At 42.7% G+C, this 16,862-nt stretch overlaps 1 protein-coding gene across 2 annotated transcripts in view; it reads left to right on the top strand.

The window, feature by feature from the left end:
• PLOD2 (procollagen-lysine,2-oxoglutarate 5-dioxygenase 2) overlaps positions 1-16,862 on the top strand; it is a 185,880-nt gene that overhangs the window by 157,952 nt on the left and 11,066 nt on the right. For both annotated transcript variants that reach the window (XM_040428046.1, XM_040428047.1), the window contains 4 exons: positions 1,637-1,750; positions 4,525-4,590; positions 5,457-5,561; positions 5,643-5,789. In XM_040428046.1, the coding sequence (XP_040283980.1) occupies positions 1,637-1,750; positions 4,525-4,590; positions 5,457-5,561; positions 5,643-5,789 (432 nt within the window). The remainder of the gene's footprint in view (positions 1-1,636; positions 1,751-4,524; positions 4,591-5,456; positions 5,562-5,642; positions 5,790-16,862) is intronic.

Raw genomic sequence — 16,862 nt, forward strand, 5'->3', positions numbered from 1 at the left:
ACAGCAGCTGTCTGGGCAGTAGTCTGCAGAGTGTATGGCATAAGAAACCCTTGCACATTCAGGATCAAGGATCCCTCCAATGAGGGAGATCTGTTGCCCATATCTGTTATGGTTCTAATTGCCTTCCAAAACAAAAATCCTTAAATTTTTTTTTTCTGTAACTGACCATTGGGCCGTGGGCCTGCTTTAAGATCTTGAGCATTTCCCTAATGCTCACATAGTCAGTTCACTGTTAATTGAAAACCATGTCATATTTCCAAGCATAGGGCAAGCCTGATAGGGGTATATAAAAGACAAATTAAATAACAACTGACACCCTAGTATATAGTTAAATTATATCCATTATTTTTCTGTTTCCAACTCATGAAGAATGAATTACATATTTAGGCCTCATGCACACGACCGTTGTTGTGTTCCGTTCCGCAAAATGGGGTTCCGTTGTTCCGTGATCCGTTTCCGTGTGTCTTCCTTGATTTTTGGAGGATCACCAGACATGAAGGAAAGTGAAAAAAAATCTAAGTCAAGTTTGCGGACGCGGATGACAATCTTGTGTGCCTCCGTGTTTTTTCACGGACCCATTGACTTGAATGGGTCCGCGAACCGTTGTCCGTGAAAAAAATAGGACAGGTCATATTTTTTGATGGACTGGAAACACGGATCACGGACGCGGATGACAAACGGTGCATTATCCGAGTTTTCAACGGACCCATTGAAAGTCAATGGGTCCGTTGAAAATCATGGAAAGCGGAACAACGGACACGGAACACAACAACGGTCGTGTGCATGAGGCCTTACATTGCAATTGGGAGGAAGTAACATTTTTATATTCCTTGCTTCAATAATACTTCAATTTTCTTATGTGGGAACAGCACAAATTGAAACTTTGCAAACTATGTAATTTTCCTTCTGACTTTTTATACTTTGAAATTTAAGTAAATAGATAATTTGCATCAGCCATAAAACTTCCATCTGTTTAATGTAAAGTGAAGACTTGTTTAAAACGTGATTATCTGTTAAAATTGAGGTTTCTGTTTGGGCTTTCTGGTAGAATCCAAATATGTTCTCTTCTTTTCATGGTTAATACTTTCAAGAACTTACCGTACTTTTTCCCAGATTGTAAAAAAAAAAAAATTATTAAATTTAAAGTAACGCAATTAAATTAAACATAAAATTAAGTCAATGCAATTTTTGAGTCTGGGAAAAATTTACAAATTTTTATTTTTACCATCCTGCTAATTTTAATGTATATTTTTTTTAGATAACTGTATTTGACTCTAAGCAGACATAATTAACTAAACTTTCTAATAGACTTCTATCATGTTAACAAATTAGTTACTAAAACAAATGCATAGAACATCAGAGAATCAGAAGATCCAGGTCAAACATTGTAACATTTTTCCCTCCACATGCAGGCTTTTCATCACTTGGATTATTGGAAATTGGGTCATTTAAACAGAATCAATTTCAAGCTTTCACCACTGAGAATATTTTCTCCATATCTGATTACATAATAATGATTATTCTTTTTTATGAGGAAATTGCATCAGATTCCTTAATCTCATTAAAACGATTCTTTCATCAAAGATCCTGTTGAACTATCATGTAAAATAATATGTCTTGTAATTATTCATTTTAGGGTGTTTTCATGTACATTACCAACCGTCATGAATTTGGAAGACTTCTTTCACTTGCAAATTACAATATAAGTCACTTTAACAATGACCTCTGGCAAATATTTGAAAATCCAGTGGTATGTATTTATTTTAAATAAGCTCTATTCATGGCTATGAAATAATGTTTAGAAATAATAATTGTTTACAACTAAAATTAATATCACTTTTAAAATTTTGTTACAATTTAAAAGAAAATGTCCCTAATGATGAAGGCTCTAAAAAAATTAATAAAATAAAAATTTGGAACATTTATTAAATCTGCTACGCCAATTTTGTGGTGTAAAAATGTTGCAAATAATGTGACTATAGATGAGCGAATCGAATAAGATGAAGTGGAATTCGATCTGAATTTCAGGAAAAATTCGATTCGCAATGAATGCGAATTTTCTCACGCTTCGTGGTAACCAATCGCAAATTTTCCTAAAATGGCGCTACAATGACGGCTACTAGTGTTGATCGAGCACCAAAATGCTCGGGTGTTTGGGTGCTCGGGTCGAACACCTCAGGATGCTCGGGTGCTCTACCGAGCACAATGGAAGTCAATGGGAGAACCCGAGCATTAAACCAGGCACCCCCTGCTCTGAAGAGGGGAGGGTGCCTGAATCATAGCAAAAGGTCAGAAATTGATGGAAACACCACCGAAATGGTTCGGGAACAGCATGGGGAGGATGTCTGGATGCATCTTGGACTCCCAGGTCGCTGCTGGGAATTATGTTGTCTGAGTAGTACGCCACTTATACAGACTGACACTAATACGCACAAAACCAAAGATAAAATCGATTTTAGAGGAAAAATTGTTAGGAAACATTCTTTCCTGTAAATTTACTTGTATATAAAGTGTAAGTGCTGCCAAAAATTACAAGGAAGAGGCACTCTGATACAACCTGTATATCACATAAAGGAGGGTCTCATTCACATTGTGGTACAATTGTTCAGGTAGTGGGACGACTACACTCATAAAGCCTATGCACTAAGTGAAAGGGCTTCCAAAATTTTCAAGGAACCGGCACTACAATACACCCTTTATTGCAAATAAAGGAGGGCATCATTCACCCTTGAAAAATGATGATTGATGGCCTGCTGGTGACCCTCTAAAACATTACGGATGAGGGCCTGCTGCTGAGCTGACCATCTAAAACATTAGGGGTGAGGGTTTGCTGCAGAGCTGACGCTCTAAACCTTAGGGGTGAGTGCCTGCTGCTGATCTGAGCATCGAAAAAATTATGGGTGAGTGCCTGCTGCTTAGCTAACCATTGAAAAAAATTATGAAAAGATTGTAGGTGAGGGCCTGATGGTGAGCTGACCCTCTAAAACATTATATGCGAGGGCCTGCAGGTGAGCTGACCTTTGAAAAGATTGTAGGTGAGGGCCTGCTGGTGAGCTGACCCGCTAAAAGATTGTAGGTAAGGGCGTGCTGGTGAGCTGTCCCTCTAAAAGATTGTAGGTGAGGGCCTGCTGGGGAGCTGACCCTCAAAAACATTATATGTGAGGGCCTGCAGGTGAGCTGACCCTTGAAAAGATTGTAGGTGAGGGCCTACAGGTGAGCTGGCCCTCTAAAAGATTGTATGTGAGGGCCTGCTGGTGAGCTGACCCTCTAAAACATTTTATGCGAGGGCCTGCAGGTGATCTGACCCTCTACAACATTAGGAGCGAGGGCAGACTATTAGGCATGTTGATATGATGGAAGAGGAGGAGAACGAGAAAAGGAAGATTGAACCATATGCCCTTTTTTGTGCTGGAAGGGGTGCATGGGAATACAGTGTATTCAGTACATTATAAAAACACATTTAAAGTGCCTTTATGTTCAGCTGCTTTCCTCTGATGGAGTTGAGAAGTCTGGGGCAATCCTGGCCTTGTTTATTTTTAGAAGAGTCAACCTGTCAGCATTTTCAGTTGCGCTTATCAGTTATTATGCCCCCAGCAGCACTAAATACCCGCTTTGACAAAATGCTGGTGGCAGGGCAGGGCAGGCCAGCACTTCCACGGCGTAGAGTACGCCAGTTCGTGCCACGTGTCCAGCTTGGACACCCATTAGTTGTAAGGCACAGAGGGATAATTGAGGACGCTGACACGGTCTGCTACGTACTCCTTCACCATCTTTTTGAAAAATTTGCTCATCTTCGCTACTTCCAAAAATGGAGTAAAAAGTTGGTCAGGATTACAGATTAGAACACTTTGTCTCACTCACGATGTCCATGGCTCACTTTCAGTGGCAAAACCAAATCACTCTTGCGCCAAACTTAAAAGGAATTAATCATCTCCCCCGAACCCTATGAAGTGCAGTGCTACATTAATAGTACTGCTACTCCTGGCTTCATATCACTGTGTTATATGATTATGCAGGAAAAAAAAATACTTTTATATGTCCATGTCCACCCCTGTTCCCATGCTGTGTGCTTGCAAACTGATGCTGGAATACATTGATAGGACCCATTCTAGAGTTCTCTCCATTATCTGTGTATGCTTATGAGTCCTTGCAATGTCGGCTTGTAGGCAAACAGCAGGGGAACTTAGGAGAGTATGAACATATAACCTAAAGATCTGGGGTCAGGGCTAGCAGTACAATACACGTAGTACTTTGCTTAATAGGAATAGAGCAAGATGACAGATTTCCATTTTCATAAATTTGGCTCAGGTGTGTGAAGCAACTCCAGTTTAAAAGAAATAGCCTCAAATACACCTACAATGATAAATTCCCCCTTATATCTCCATAATTATGACATAATTTGCACTATATGTGAATCTTATTGAAATATTGATCCATAATGTGTGTGTGTATATAAATATATAAAATCATAATTTGAAGTTCTTTACAAAGCATTTGTCTGATTATCTTTATCTACGGATTTAGGACTGGAAGCTTAAATATATTCATGCTAATTACTCCAGGATCTTTACTGAAGACTTTGTTGAGCAGGTAATTGCCCGTGGAAGCATCTATACACTAGAGATGGTGCATTTGTATATGCTAAATCTATTTTCTGATATGTTTAATAATCAGCTCTAAAATATTCCTACAAATGTATAATTCTTTGGAAATGTGTAATGGATGGATTTATAGTATTCGAGAGAATTATAATTACCTTTATAATAAACATTTACTGTACGTACCAATAATTCAAGTTTGAATTCAAGTCAAGATTTGATATACTCATTGCCCCTGATTTATCATGCCTTCACTCCAGAATTCAAAAGGGCTTTTGTGACTTTTTGCATTTTTACGCCACTCACTCTAGTTTAGTAATGTGGGTGGAAAATTGGATATGGTTCGCTACATTAATCAGTTTCACTCCAGGTTTATCTTTGAGACCTTCTAACTCCAATCTCACTCCAGTAGGAGGATGGAGTAAGAAAGATGGAGTGAGTAGCTTTTCTAGACAAAAGTGTTAGGTTTAAGGATAGGACAAATGTATGAAATAATATGTGACATTTGATAAATCGGACATAAAGTAAGCAAATGCATATCATTAAATTAAAAGAAAATTCAGATAAATCTAATATTAAAGATTTACCTAAACTCTCCCGTTACGGGGGTTACCCAAGTTGGATAAAGATCTCCTTAATGTGACAATATCATAAAAGATCATATACTCTCCACTACTGAGTAAATTTCAGAAAATTTTTTAGGGTCCGATTCTCGGTTGTGCTCTCTCTCACACACACACACACACACACACACACACACACACACACACACACACACACACACACACCAACATGGTGAGTCAAAACCTAGCTTGAATATGGGTCAGATAAATTATTCTTACCCTTTGTCTCTTCCAGCCTTGCCCAGATGTGTTTTGGTTTCCAGTTCTATCAGAGCAGGCTTGTGATGAAATTGTACAAGAGATGGAGCACTATGGACAGTGGTCTGGATCCAGAAATTCTGTAATAATCCCTTCATTATATCTATTAACTCTAGTGTGCAAGTCTGTACATGTTCTATATAATTTTGTCCTTTTTAATTAGGATAAACGTATTGCTGGTGGGTATGAAAATGTTCCTACAGATGATATTCACATGAGCCAGATTGGGATGGACACAGAATGGCTTCACTTCATTCGAGAATACATTGCTCCAATAACACTGAAAGTCTTTGCTGGCTATTACACAAAGGTAAGATTTTCTTTAATAACGTATAGTAAACGTTCCAAGGTTTCCTAAATGTGACACTTTTTTTTCTATTAGAATGTCAACTGTATGGTGGCCTTCTAAAATGTATATGTCGTTTCCAATGGTGGCACTGTATCTCACCTGCTTCTCTGAAATAAATAGTCTCTGTACAAATGACACAGTTATGGGGAATAAATGATTATTAAAATGCTGTATTAACAGAAGCAATTTATGACATAATGCTACAGAGAACTTCATATTGATTTATTGAAGTTTTCAAGGCAATGGGTGGCAGCAGTCTGGGGGAATGAGAGAAAAAAAAAAAAACCTTGATCAGTCATACATGTATTGTCAGATTAAAGGGGTTATCCAAAAATTGATAATGATCGGGATCGGTCATCATTATCACATTGGTGAGGGTACAGCACCAACACCGATAAGCTGTTTCAGGGAGCCACAGCACTCATCAGAGCTTTACAGAGTGCAGCCGGCTCCCAACAGCTTTCCAAGCACAGCGTCGTACAATGTACAGCAGTTGTGCTTTTTTATTACAGCTCAGCCCCCACTGACTTGAATGGGTCTGAGCTGCAACTAGGCCATGTGACCGATGTACATAGATGTCACATGGCCTAGGAAGAGGCTGCGGTGCTCACAGAGCACCCGGCCTCTTCTACAGGTGATCTGATATTGATGACCTATCCAGACAATAGGTCATCAATATAAATAAAAAAATAACCCCTTTAGGATACACAGAGGGTAGTCATTTTCATTAGAGCAAAAACAAAGTTATAACAAAATGAACCACTTCAAGATCAGGCCATTTAACCCCCTTCCTGACCAGACACCTTTTTGTTTATTTTTTCATACATGCAGCTTCAAAAACAAGAAAAATTTAAACCAAAAGGGGAAAATATTTTTTGTAATAGCACACAGTGCAACTGACTACGCTTTACATTGAGTCCCCTTTCCATTACAGTCCATTGCAGTCAACCAGACCCTTACTAACGCAGGAAGTAGCACTGAGCACTGTGTATACATTGCTGGAGAAGGCATGGTTGGTAAAACAACAAAAGTGACTTCTGTATAGGTCACACTTTGTAGGACAACACCTCTTTAAAAAGGAGAAATGGTTCCAGACTATCTATACCTGAACTGCATATACTACAGTATGAACATTTAAAATCACAAGTTAAGACTTTTCTCGCCCATCCAAGGTCTACAACTGACCTCTCCCGATACGAAAAACTCTTAACCCAGACAAAACATCCCACAAAAACGATCGCCAATATCACGAGACACCTCAGTTCACTTGACACACCCAACTCTCTATACTATATCAGGGAATGGGAGAATTACTTAAAACGGACATTCTCTGATACAGATATACGCTTTCTGCTACTCGCCCCCAAAACAAATATCCAGATGTGTCACTATACAGGAAAATGCTTATAAACTCCTCACTAGATGGTATATGACAACACACAAACTTAGCAAAATATATAACCTCACCTCCAACAAATGTTAGAGATGCCTCACACATATGGGAGATTTCCTCCACATTTGGTGGTCCTGCCCCAAACTAACAGGTTTTTGGGACAATATTTTCCTCCAGATCAGGAAGATTCTGAAACTTTCAGATGGCAAATTCCCCTGCCTTCCAGAAATAGCCCTACTCTCTCTCTTGCCATCTACCCTCTCAAATTTAGAGAAAAACTTGATAAGAATAATACTAGCACCAGGCAGACTACTCATTGCTACTAATTGGAAGTCGGGGGAAGTACCCTCTAGATCTCAATGGACTGCCAAAGTTAATGACATAGCCAGGCTGGAGGAACTCTCTCATTGGGAACTCAGGAATCGCCATAAGGCCGAATGCACACGGCCGTGTTCCACACGCTGAAAAGGCACAGCAGCCCCCGATAGGAGAGGGAGGGAGCTCCCTCCCTCTTAACCTTTTCCATACAGCGGTCCATATGGACCGCGGCATGGAAGGAATTAAACGCATGGCATCTGAGCCAGCACAGATGTCAGGCTTTTCAAGCAGAGTGTCATCAATTTGCTGAGAGAGGGGGCGGGCGGATGATCGCATGCCTGCCCGCCCCGTCCGCCCGCCCTCCCTGCCGCACTCCCTGCACCCCCCCCGCTGCGCCCGCTGTCAGATAACAAAGAGGGCAGCAGGGGGGGGTTAACCACCTCAGCCCCCCTAGCTTAAACACCCTTAATGACCAGGCCACTTTTTACACTTTTGCACTACACTACTTTCACCGTTTATTGCTCGGTCATGCAATTTACCACCCAAATGAATTTTACCTCCTTTTCTTCTCACTAATAGAGCTTTCATTTGGTGGTATTTCATTGATGCTGACATTTTTACTTTTTTTGTTATTAATCGAAATCTAACGTTTTTTTGCAAAAAAATTAAATTTTTCACTTTCAGTTGTAAAATTTAGCAAAAAAAACGACATCCATATATAAATTTTTCTCTAAATTTATTTTTCTACATGACATTGATAAAAAAAAATGTTTGGGTAAAAAAAAAAAATGATTTGGGTAAAAGTTTTAGCGTTTACAAACTATGGTACAACTTTTCCCATTTTTTTATACAAAGTTGGCATTTGACCAAGATATTTATCTCACCCAGCATAGGTATATGTAAAATGACACCCCAAAACACATTGCCCAACTTCTTCTGAGTACGTATGTTTTTTACAGATCCACGGATACATGGATCGGATCCGCAAAACACATACAGACATCTGAATGGAGCCTTATAGGGGGGTGATCAATGACAGGGGGGTGATCACCCCATATAGACTCCCTGATCACCCCCCTGTCATTGATCACCCCCCTGTAAGGCTCCATTCAGATGTCCATATGTTTTTTTACGGATCCACGGATACATGGATCGGATCCGCAAAACACATACGGACATCTGAATGGAGCCTTATAGGGGGGTGATCAATGACAGGGGGGTGATCACCCCATATAGACTCCCTGATCACCCCCCTGTCATTGCTCACCCCCCTGTAAGGCTCCATTCAGATGTCCGTATGTTTTTTACGGATCCACGGATACATGGATCGGATCCGCAAAACACATACGGACATCTGAATGGAACCTTATAGGGGGTGATCAATGACAGGGGGGTGATCACCCCATATAGACTCCCTGATCACCCCCTGTCATTGATCACCCCCGTGTAAGGCTCCATTCAGACATTTTTTTTGGCCCAAGTTAGCAGAATTTTTTTTTATTTTTCTTACAAAGTCTCATATTCCACTAACTTGTGTCAAAAAATTAAATCTCACATGAACTCACCATACACCTTACGGAATCCAAATGCGTAAAATTTTTTAGACATTTATATTCCAGACTTCTTCTCACGCTTTAGGGCCCCTAGAATGCCAGGGCAGTATAAATACCCCACATGTGACCCCATTTCGGAAAGAAGACACCCCAAGGTATTCCGTGAGGGGCATATTGAGTCCATGAAAGATTGAAATTTTTGTCCCACGTTAGCGGAAAGGGAGACTTTGTGAGAAAAAAATATATATCAATTTCCACTAACTTGTACCAAAAAAAAAAAAATTCTATGAACTCGCCATGCCCCTCATTGAATACCTTGGGGTGTCTTCTTTCCAAAATGGGGTCACATGTGGGGTATTTATACTGCCCTAGCTTTTTAGGGGCCCTAAAGCGTGAGAAGAAGTCTGGGATCCAAATGTCTAAAAATGCCCTCCTAAAAGGAATTTGGGCACCTTTGCGCATCTAGGCTGCAGAAAAGTGTCACACATGTGGTATCGCCGTACTCAGGAGAAGTTGGGCAATGTGTTTTGGGGTGTCATTTTACATATACCCATGCTGGGTGAGAGAAATATCTTGGTCAAAAGCCAACTTTGTATAAAAAAAAATGGGAAAAGTTGTCTTTTGCCAAGATATTTCTCTCACCCAGCATGGGTATATGTAAAATGACACCACAAAACACATTGCCCAACTTCTCCTGAGTACGGCAATACCACATATGTGACACTTTTTTGCAGCCTAGGTGGGCAAAGGGGCCCACATTCCAAAGAGCACCTTTAGGATTTCACCGGCCATTTTTTACAGATTTTGATTTCTAACTACTTACCACACATTAGGGCCCCTAAAATGCCAGGGCAGTATAACTACCCCACAAGTGACCCCATTTTGGAAAGAAGACATCCCAAGGTATTTCGTGATGGGCATAGTGAGTTCATGGAAGTTTCACTTGTGGGGTAGTTATACTGCCCTGGCATTCTAGGGGCCCTAATGTGTGGTAAGTAGTTTGAAATCAAAATCTGTAAAAAATGGCCGGTGAAATCCTAAAGGTGCTCTTTGGAATGTGGGCCCCTTTGCCCACCTAGGCTGCAAAAAAGTGTCACACATGTGGTATTGCCGTACTCAGGAGAAGTTGGGCAATGTGTTTTGGGGTGTCATTTTACATATACCCATGCTGGGTGAGAGAAATATCTTGGCAAAAGACAACTTTTCCCATTTTTTTTTAATACAAAGTTGGCATTTGACCAAGATATTTCTCTCACCCAGCATGGGTATATGTAAAATGACACCCCAAAACACATTGCCCAACTTCTCCTGAGTACGGCGATACCACATATGTGACACTTTTCTGCAGCCTAGATGCGCAAAGGTGCCCAAATTCCTTTTAGGAGGGCATTTTTAGACATTTGGATCCCAGACTTCTTCTCACGCTTTAGGGCCCCTAAAAAGCCAGGGCAGTATAAATACCCCACATGTGACCCCATTTTGGAAAGAAGACACCCCAAGGTATTCAATGAGGGGCATGGCGAGTTCATAGAATTTTTTTTTTTTTGGTACAAGTTAGTGGAAATTGATATATATTTTTTTTCTCACAAAGTCTCCCTTTCCGCTAACTTGGGACAAAAATTTCAATCTTTCATGGACTCAATATGCCCCTCACGGAATACCTTGGGGTGTCTTCTTTCCGAAATGGGATCACATGTGGGGTATTTATACTGCCCTGGCATTCTAGGGGCCCTAAAGCGTGAGAAGAAGTCTGGAATATAAATGTCTAAAAAATTTTACGCATTTGGATTCCGTAAGGGGTATGGTGAGTTCATGTGAGATTTAATTTTTTGACACAAGTTAGTGGAATATGAGACTTTGTAAGAAAAATAAAAAAAAATTCTGCTAACTTGGGCCAAAAAAAATGTCTGAATGGAGCCTTACACGGGGGTGATCAATGACAGGGGGTGATCAGGGAGTCTATATGGGGTGATCACCCCCCTGTCATTGATCACCCCCTATAAGGTTCCATTCAGATGTCCGTATGTGTTTTGCGGATCCGATCCATGTATCCGTGGATCCGTAAAAAACATACGGACATCTGAATGGAGCCTTACAGGGGGGTGAGCAATGACAGGGGGGTGATCAGGGAGTCTATATGGGGTGATCACCCCCCTATAAGGCTCCATTCAGATGTCCGTATGTGTTTTGCGGATCCGATCCATGTATCCGTGGATCCGTAAAAAAAACATATGGACATCTGAATGGAGCCTTACAGGGGGGTGATCAATGACAGGGGGGTGATCAGGGAGTCTATATGGGGTGATTACCCCCCTGTCATTGATCACCCCCCTATAAGGCTCCATTCAGATGTCTGTATGTGTTTTGCGGATCCGATCCATGTATCCGTGGATCCGTAAAAAAAATACGGACATCTGAATGGAGCCTTACAGGGGGGTGATCAATGACAGGGGGGGGTGATCAATGACAGGGGGGTGATCAGGGAGTCTATATGGGGTGATCAGGGGTGATCAGTGGTTAATAAGGGGTTAATAAGTGACGGGGGGTGTAGTGTAGTGGTGTTTGGTGCTACATATTACTGAGCTGCCCGTGTCCTCTGGTGGTCGATCCAAACAAAAGGGACCACCAGAGGACCAGGTAGCAGGCATATTAGACGCTGTTATCAAAACAGCGTCTAATATACCTGTTAGGGGTTAAAAAAATCGCATCTCCAGCCTGCCAGCGAACGATCGCCGCTGGCAGGCTGGAGATCCACTCGCTTACCTTCCGATCCTGTGTGCGCGCGTTCACAGGAAATCTCGCGTCTCGCGAGATGACGCATATATGCGTGACTGTGCGCAGGGCTGCCGCCTCCTGAACGCGATCCTGCGTTAGGCGGTCCGGAGGCGGTTAAACATTAAAATAAAGCTTATTTGAAGTTTCTGATCCCCGCGGCCACAGACCGCGGGGATCAGAAACTTCCGAAACTGCAGCAAACCGCAGGTCTGAATTGACCAGTGGTTTGCTGCGATCGCCATCAAGGGGGGGTCACAGGACCCCCCGGCGCATTTAGCGATTTGAGCAGGCACCGGGTTCCGAACACCGCCCACCGGGCGGCGGTGATAGGAACTATACCGGTACGTCATGTGTCCTTAAGAGGTTAAAGACCTGGATGTCAGGAAGGGGTTAACACTACAGCTTCTTCAATTGTGGCACAACAGATGCTTTTGTGGAATAAGCTGCCAGCCGTTTAGTTCTTTAATCTAATTGAAAAATGTGCTTAAAAATAAAGTTTTACTGTCTGAAAATATGAGATCATCCATTATATTATAAAAATATAATAAATGCACCACTCCCTCTGCTAATAGAGGATTTGTTAAGATGCCAAATACTTGACATTAATTATATGGTATTTGCATGTTTGAAATAGTACAGTGCACGGCCATCTTCAACTCATCAAAGTAAAGTAATGGGGCCTCTTAAGGGATTCTTGTATTTTGAAAATTTGCAGTCAATGGTTTGTCAATACTAAAAATATAGATCCTTGGAAACCAGATTTCAAAGTTGTAAAATTCACCAAAACACATGCAAACAATGGGAGAAATTTATAAAAACTGCAAAACTGGCTTAGTTATCCATAGCAACCAATCAGATTCCACTTTTATTTTTTCAGAACTCTTTTGGAATATGATAGGTGGAATCTAATTGGTTGCTGTGGGCCATTTTTCCTTTATACCAGTTTTGATAAATCTCCCCCAATATGTCCCCCTGGAAATCTGTCTAAACAATCATGCAAGGTATATACATTACAGTCAGTAGCTCAGTCAGTTAGTGTTCAGTTACTGACCATATAACATATAGTACTTATCTAATATGTAGGTAATACAGTAAATAAATGTATATACAGTAAATACATACATATGCACACTAATCATTAAGACATAATATAAAACCACTGAGAAGTCTTCTGGGGTTTCCTAGTATTTAGTAGTTGCTGATATTGCTGAAAAAAGGTAATCACATTAAAACTCCCTGACTAAGGGCACATTCACATGACCGTTGATGTAGTCGTGCACGTGTTGTAGACCGCAAACTGTAGTTCTGCAAAACACTGGCCGTGTGAACTCTGCATCGCTGTGTGGACCTATTGATTTCAAAGAGTCCACGATCTGCAACATATGGGAAAAGATAGGACATGTTCTATCTTTTGCAGTGCGGAGGCACGGACCTGAAAGCCCATGGAAAGGCTTCCGTGTGTTTCTGAAGGTTTCTGATACGAGCCTCTGCACTACAAAGATAGGACATGCTGTATATTTTGCCATACAGATGTACCATGGTTAGCACTCCCGCTGTTAACTCAAATTTCTTAACTCATTTCATTATCTTGAGACAAAAGCCATTGAAAAGCAATTGAAAGTGTTTGCTTAGATTAGATAACCGAACTCAGAAATCTCAGAAAAAAGGAGTGCTAACCATGTGACATCTTGTATGTTGTGGATCACAGACCCATTAAAGTTAATGGGTCCGCACCACGATGCGGAGTTCACAAGACCAGTGCCCATGTTTTTTTTATTCGCAACACATACACATCTACACTACGGTAATGTCAATGTAGCCTTATATTGAATAGGTCCCCCAATGCGACCAAAACAGCTGAAGGTATGCGTTCCGAAAGACCTCTTAAGGTGTTCTGTTTCTGGCACCAAGATGTCAGCAGTAGATCCTTCAAGTCCTGTTATTTAAGAGGTAGGGCACATTTTCCTGTAGTAGGCGACTACTATCAGAAATTACAGTTGCCATAAATGGGTGTACTTGATCTGCAACAATTTAATGGCAGTTATCTCCAATCCTGGCTGTTCAACCACGTACTTCCCACTGCCAATAGTTAGAGCAGTAGTTGGTTGTTTAGGCAGATGGATTTTGAGAGTTTTTTTCATCAGTATCTCTCAGTATTCTCTCAGATTTCTCTAGGCCATGTGATATCATGTTCATCTGTCACATGGCCTAGACGCTGCTCAGTCCCATTAAAGTGAATGGGGCTGAGCTACAATCCCAAGAACAGCTACTATACAATGTATGGCACTTTGCTTGGTGAGAAGGGAGAAGGCTGCGACACTCACAGAAGCATCAGTGCCTTCTCAAACAGCTAAGTGGTGGGGGTCCTGGGTGTCGGACCCTCATATCCTGAGGATAAGTCATTAGTATACTGTAAACGTAAGTGTCAGAAAACTCTTTTAGAAAAAAGTCAATCAGTGGTCTCAGCATTTATATGTTGTACTTCTGGGATCACGAGCAGTGAAGCAGTCCATGATGCCAGTAGCATGGCAAGTAAATTCTGACGCCACTGATTGGCTTCCATTGTCATTTGTTGGGTGTGAAAGACTATGGCGACTGCTGATGCTCCTGCACTAGATTAACCACTTAATAACCGGATTGCTTATCCTCCTTCACACTAAGCCAAGTTTCCCTGTTTTAACAAAAGGCTTATCTAACTGCAAATAGCTAATTAATTTCTGAGCCAACCTACATGTATTTAATATTATTTCTTGCTCATATCATTTGGGAACAGAGAACCGTGGGTATAGCTGCTGCTGCCGCTAGTAGGCGACACTAGGCTAAAAAGTGTTAGCTCCTCCCAACGGCTATATCCCCTCCAGCCTGGAGAGAGCATATACATTTTTAGCCCCCACCCACTATGCGTGCGCAAAATGCGAGCTTAAGTTTTCTCGCGGCCAGTCGGACTCTCTGTGTACCGCATGCTGTGCTCCCAGACCGACCCTAGCCATCCCTCCCGAGCAGCTTCATTGCCCCCCTGACCGCGTGGATCCAGAGCGCCCGTGCCCTGTCCCGGGCAGTAGAAGACCTAACGAAAGTTTCCCAATCCACCCTTTGTCTAATGGGTTGATTGGTTGACCAATCCTCACCTGCACATCCCGTGCCTTTCTCAGACGACCAACCTAGGGGCAGACCTTCTCACAAGCTGCCCAGAACAGGGCACTTTTCCTCTTCTGACACCTCTGTGTCTCCACCTCGCCCGAAGCCACACTCGGACATGTCCTCCCTCCCAGACAAGACACTGTCCGAAAAGGAGGTACTTGATTCAGACTCTGATCTGAATCAGGAACAATCTTCTAAGATTGCTTCCATGGTAGATAGCATTTCAGGTTCAGGACGATTCTCCTTCGTCTAGCCGCCAGGAAGTTTTGTTTCTTCGCTCGAAACAAGCCCCTAAGGCCATTCCTTTGCATGACCATTTTTTGGTTGTCATTGCCAAGGTATGGGACCATCCAGTCGTTTCAGCGCTTCTAAGCACCTTGATCTGTTATACCCCTTTCCACCAGACTTGGTCGCAAAATGGTAATCCCCGCCCAATGTGGACCGCCCTGTCATGTGCCTCGCTAAGCATACCGATATCCCCGTGGCCGATGGCATGTCCCTTCAGGACCCCATGTATCACTGCCTTGAGTCTTTTACTAAGTCCGTCTTTGCGGCGGCTGGCTCCGTGCTTCGTCCCTTTTCTGCCTCTCTCTCTGAATGGGCCCTTCGCCTGCACCAGGACATCGTGGCTGATCTCCCCCCAGCAGACATCCAGTCTTTGGCTCTGCAGATCTCTCAGGCAGGGAAGTACCTCTGCGAGGCCACTTTGGACGCGGGCTCTCTTGTTGCCCGCTCATACACGGTCACCTTAAGGCATGAGGTGTGGCTTAAAGTCTGGGCTGCAGATTCCTCGTCAAAGTGTTCCCTTACAGGGCTTCCTTTTTTGGGTTCTCGTCTGTTCGGTACTCTGTTAGACGACATAATCTCTGAGGCCACGGGGGGTAAAAATACCCACCTCCCACAGGGCAAGGCCCTCGAGCTCCCATTTGCACTTCTTTTGCCGCTTCTCTGGCACACCCCCACGTCGACAGGGGTGCCACCTAGCGTTTCCAAACAAGAGCAGAAGAGGAAACTGTCGTTTAAACCCCGGACACAACCTGCCCGTGCCCTGGCCAATAGACAATCTTCAGCATGAAGGGGTGCCCCTGCTCTCTCGTGTCGGGGGTCAGGTCCTCCTTTTCCAGGATGTTTGGCGATCCCACATTTCCGACGAATAGGTACTCGAGATAGTAACCTCAGGTTACAAGATCGAGTTGGCCTCCACCCCGCCGGACCAATTCTTCCTTTCCCAGCCGCCCAGAGACCGGGTTCGGGCCGCCGCCTTTATTCAGGCATTACAGTACTTTCTCGCCCAGGGAGTGATCTCTCCGGTTCCGCTTGCCGAGCAGTTCACAGGTTTTTATTCAAACCTTTTTGTTATCCCCAAGAAAGAGGGATCCGTTCGCCCGGATCTAGACCTCAAGTTGCTGAACCAGTTTGTCAAGGTCCAGCACTTCAGGATGGAGTCTCTCCGCTCTGTGATTGTCTTTTCTTCCTTTCCTCGGTGGACATTCAGGACGCATACCTTCACATTTCCATTGCTCCCACACACCAGTTTCCTTTGCTTTGAGGTGGAGTCTCACCACTGTCAGTTCGTGGCTCTACGCAACAGCACCATGAGTGTTTACGAAGGTGCTCTCTAGTGTTGGACGAACATCGGCCGGGACATTTCGCGAACGCGCATTCGCGATCTAATGTTCGCGAACCGCACGTTCGCGGTCGGGCCCCTTTCACTTTAATGGCAGGCGAACCTGAAAAATTTCAGGTCATATTTGCAGCCACCAAATACTTACTAGAAGTGCACAAATAGTCCCACAATATGAACACTGACATACCACACGGGGAATCAATGGCAAAAATTCCCATAAAAAATAT

This window comes from Bufo bufo, chromosome 4 (assembly GCF_905171765.1).
Source record: "Bufo bufo chromosome 4, aBufBuf1.1, whole genome shotgun sequence".
NCBI lineage: Eukaryota > Metazoa > Chordata > Amphibia > Anura > Bufonidae > Bufo > Bufo bufo.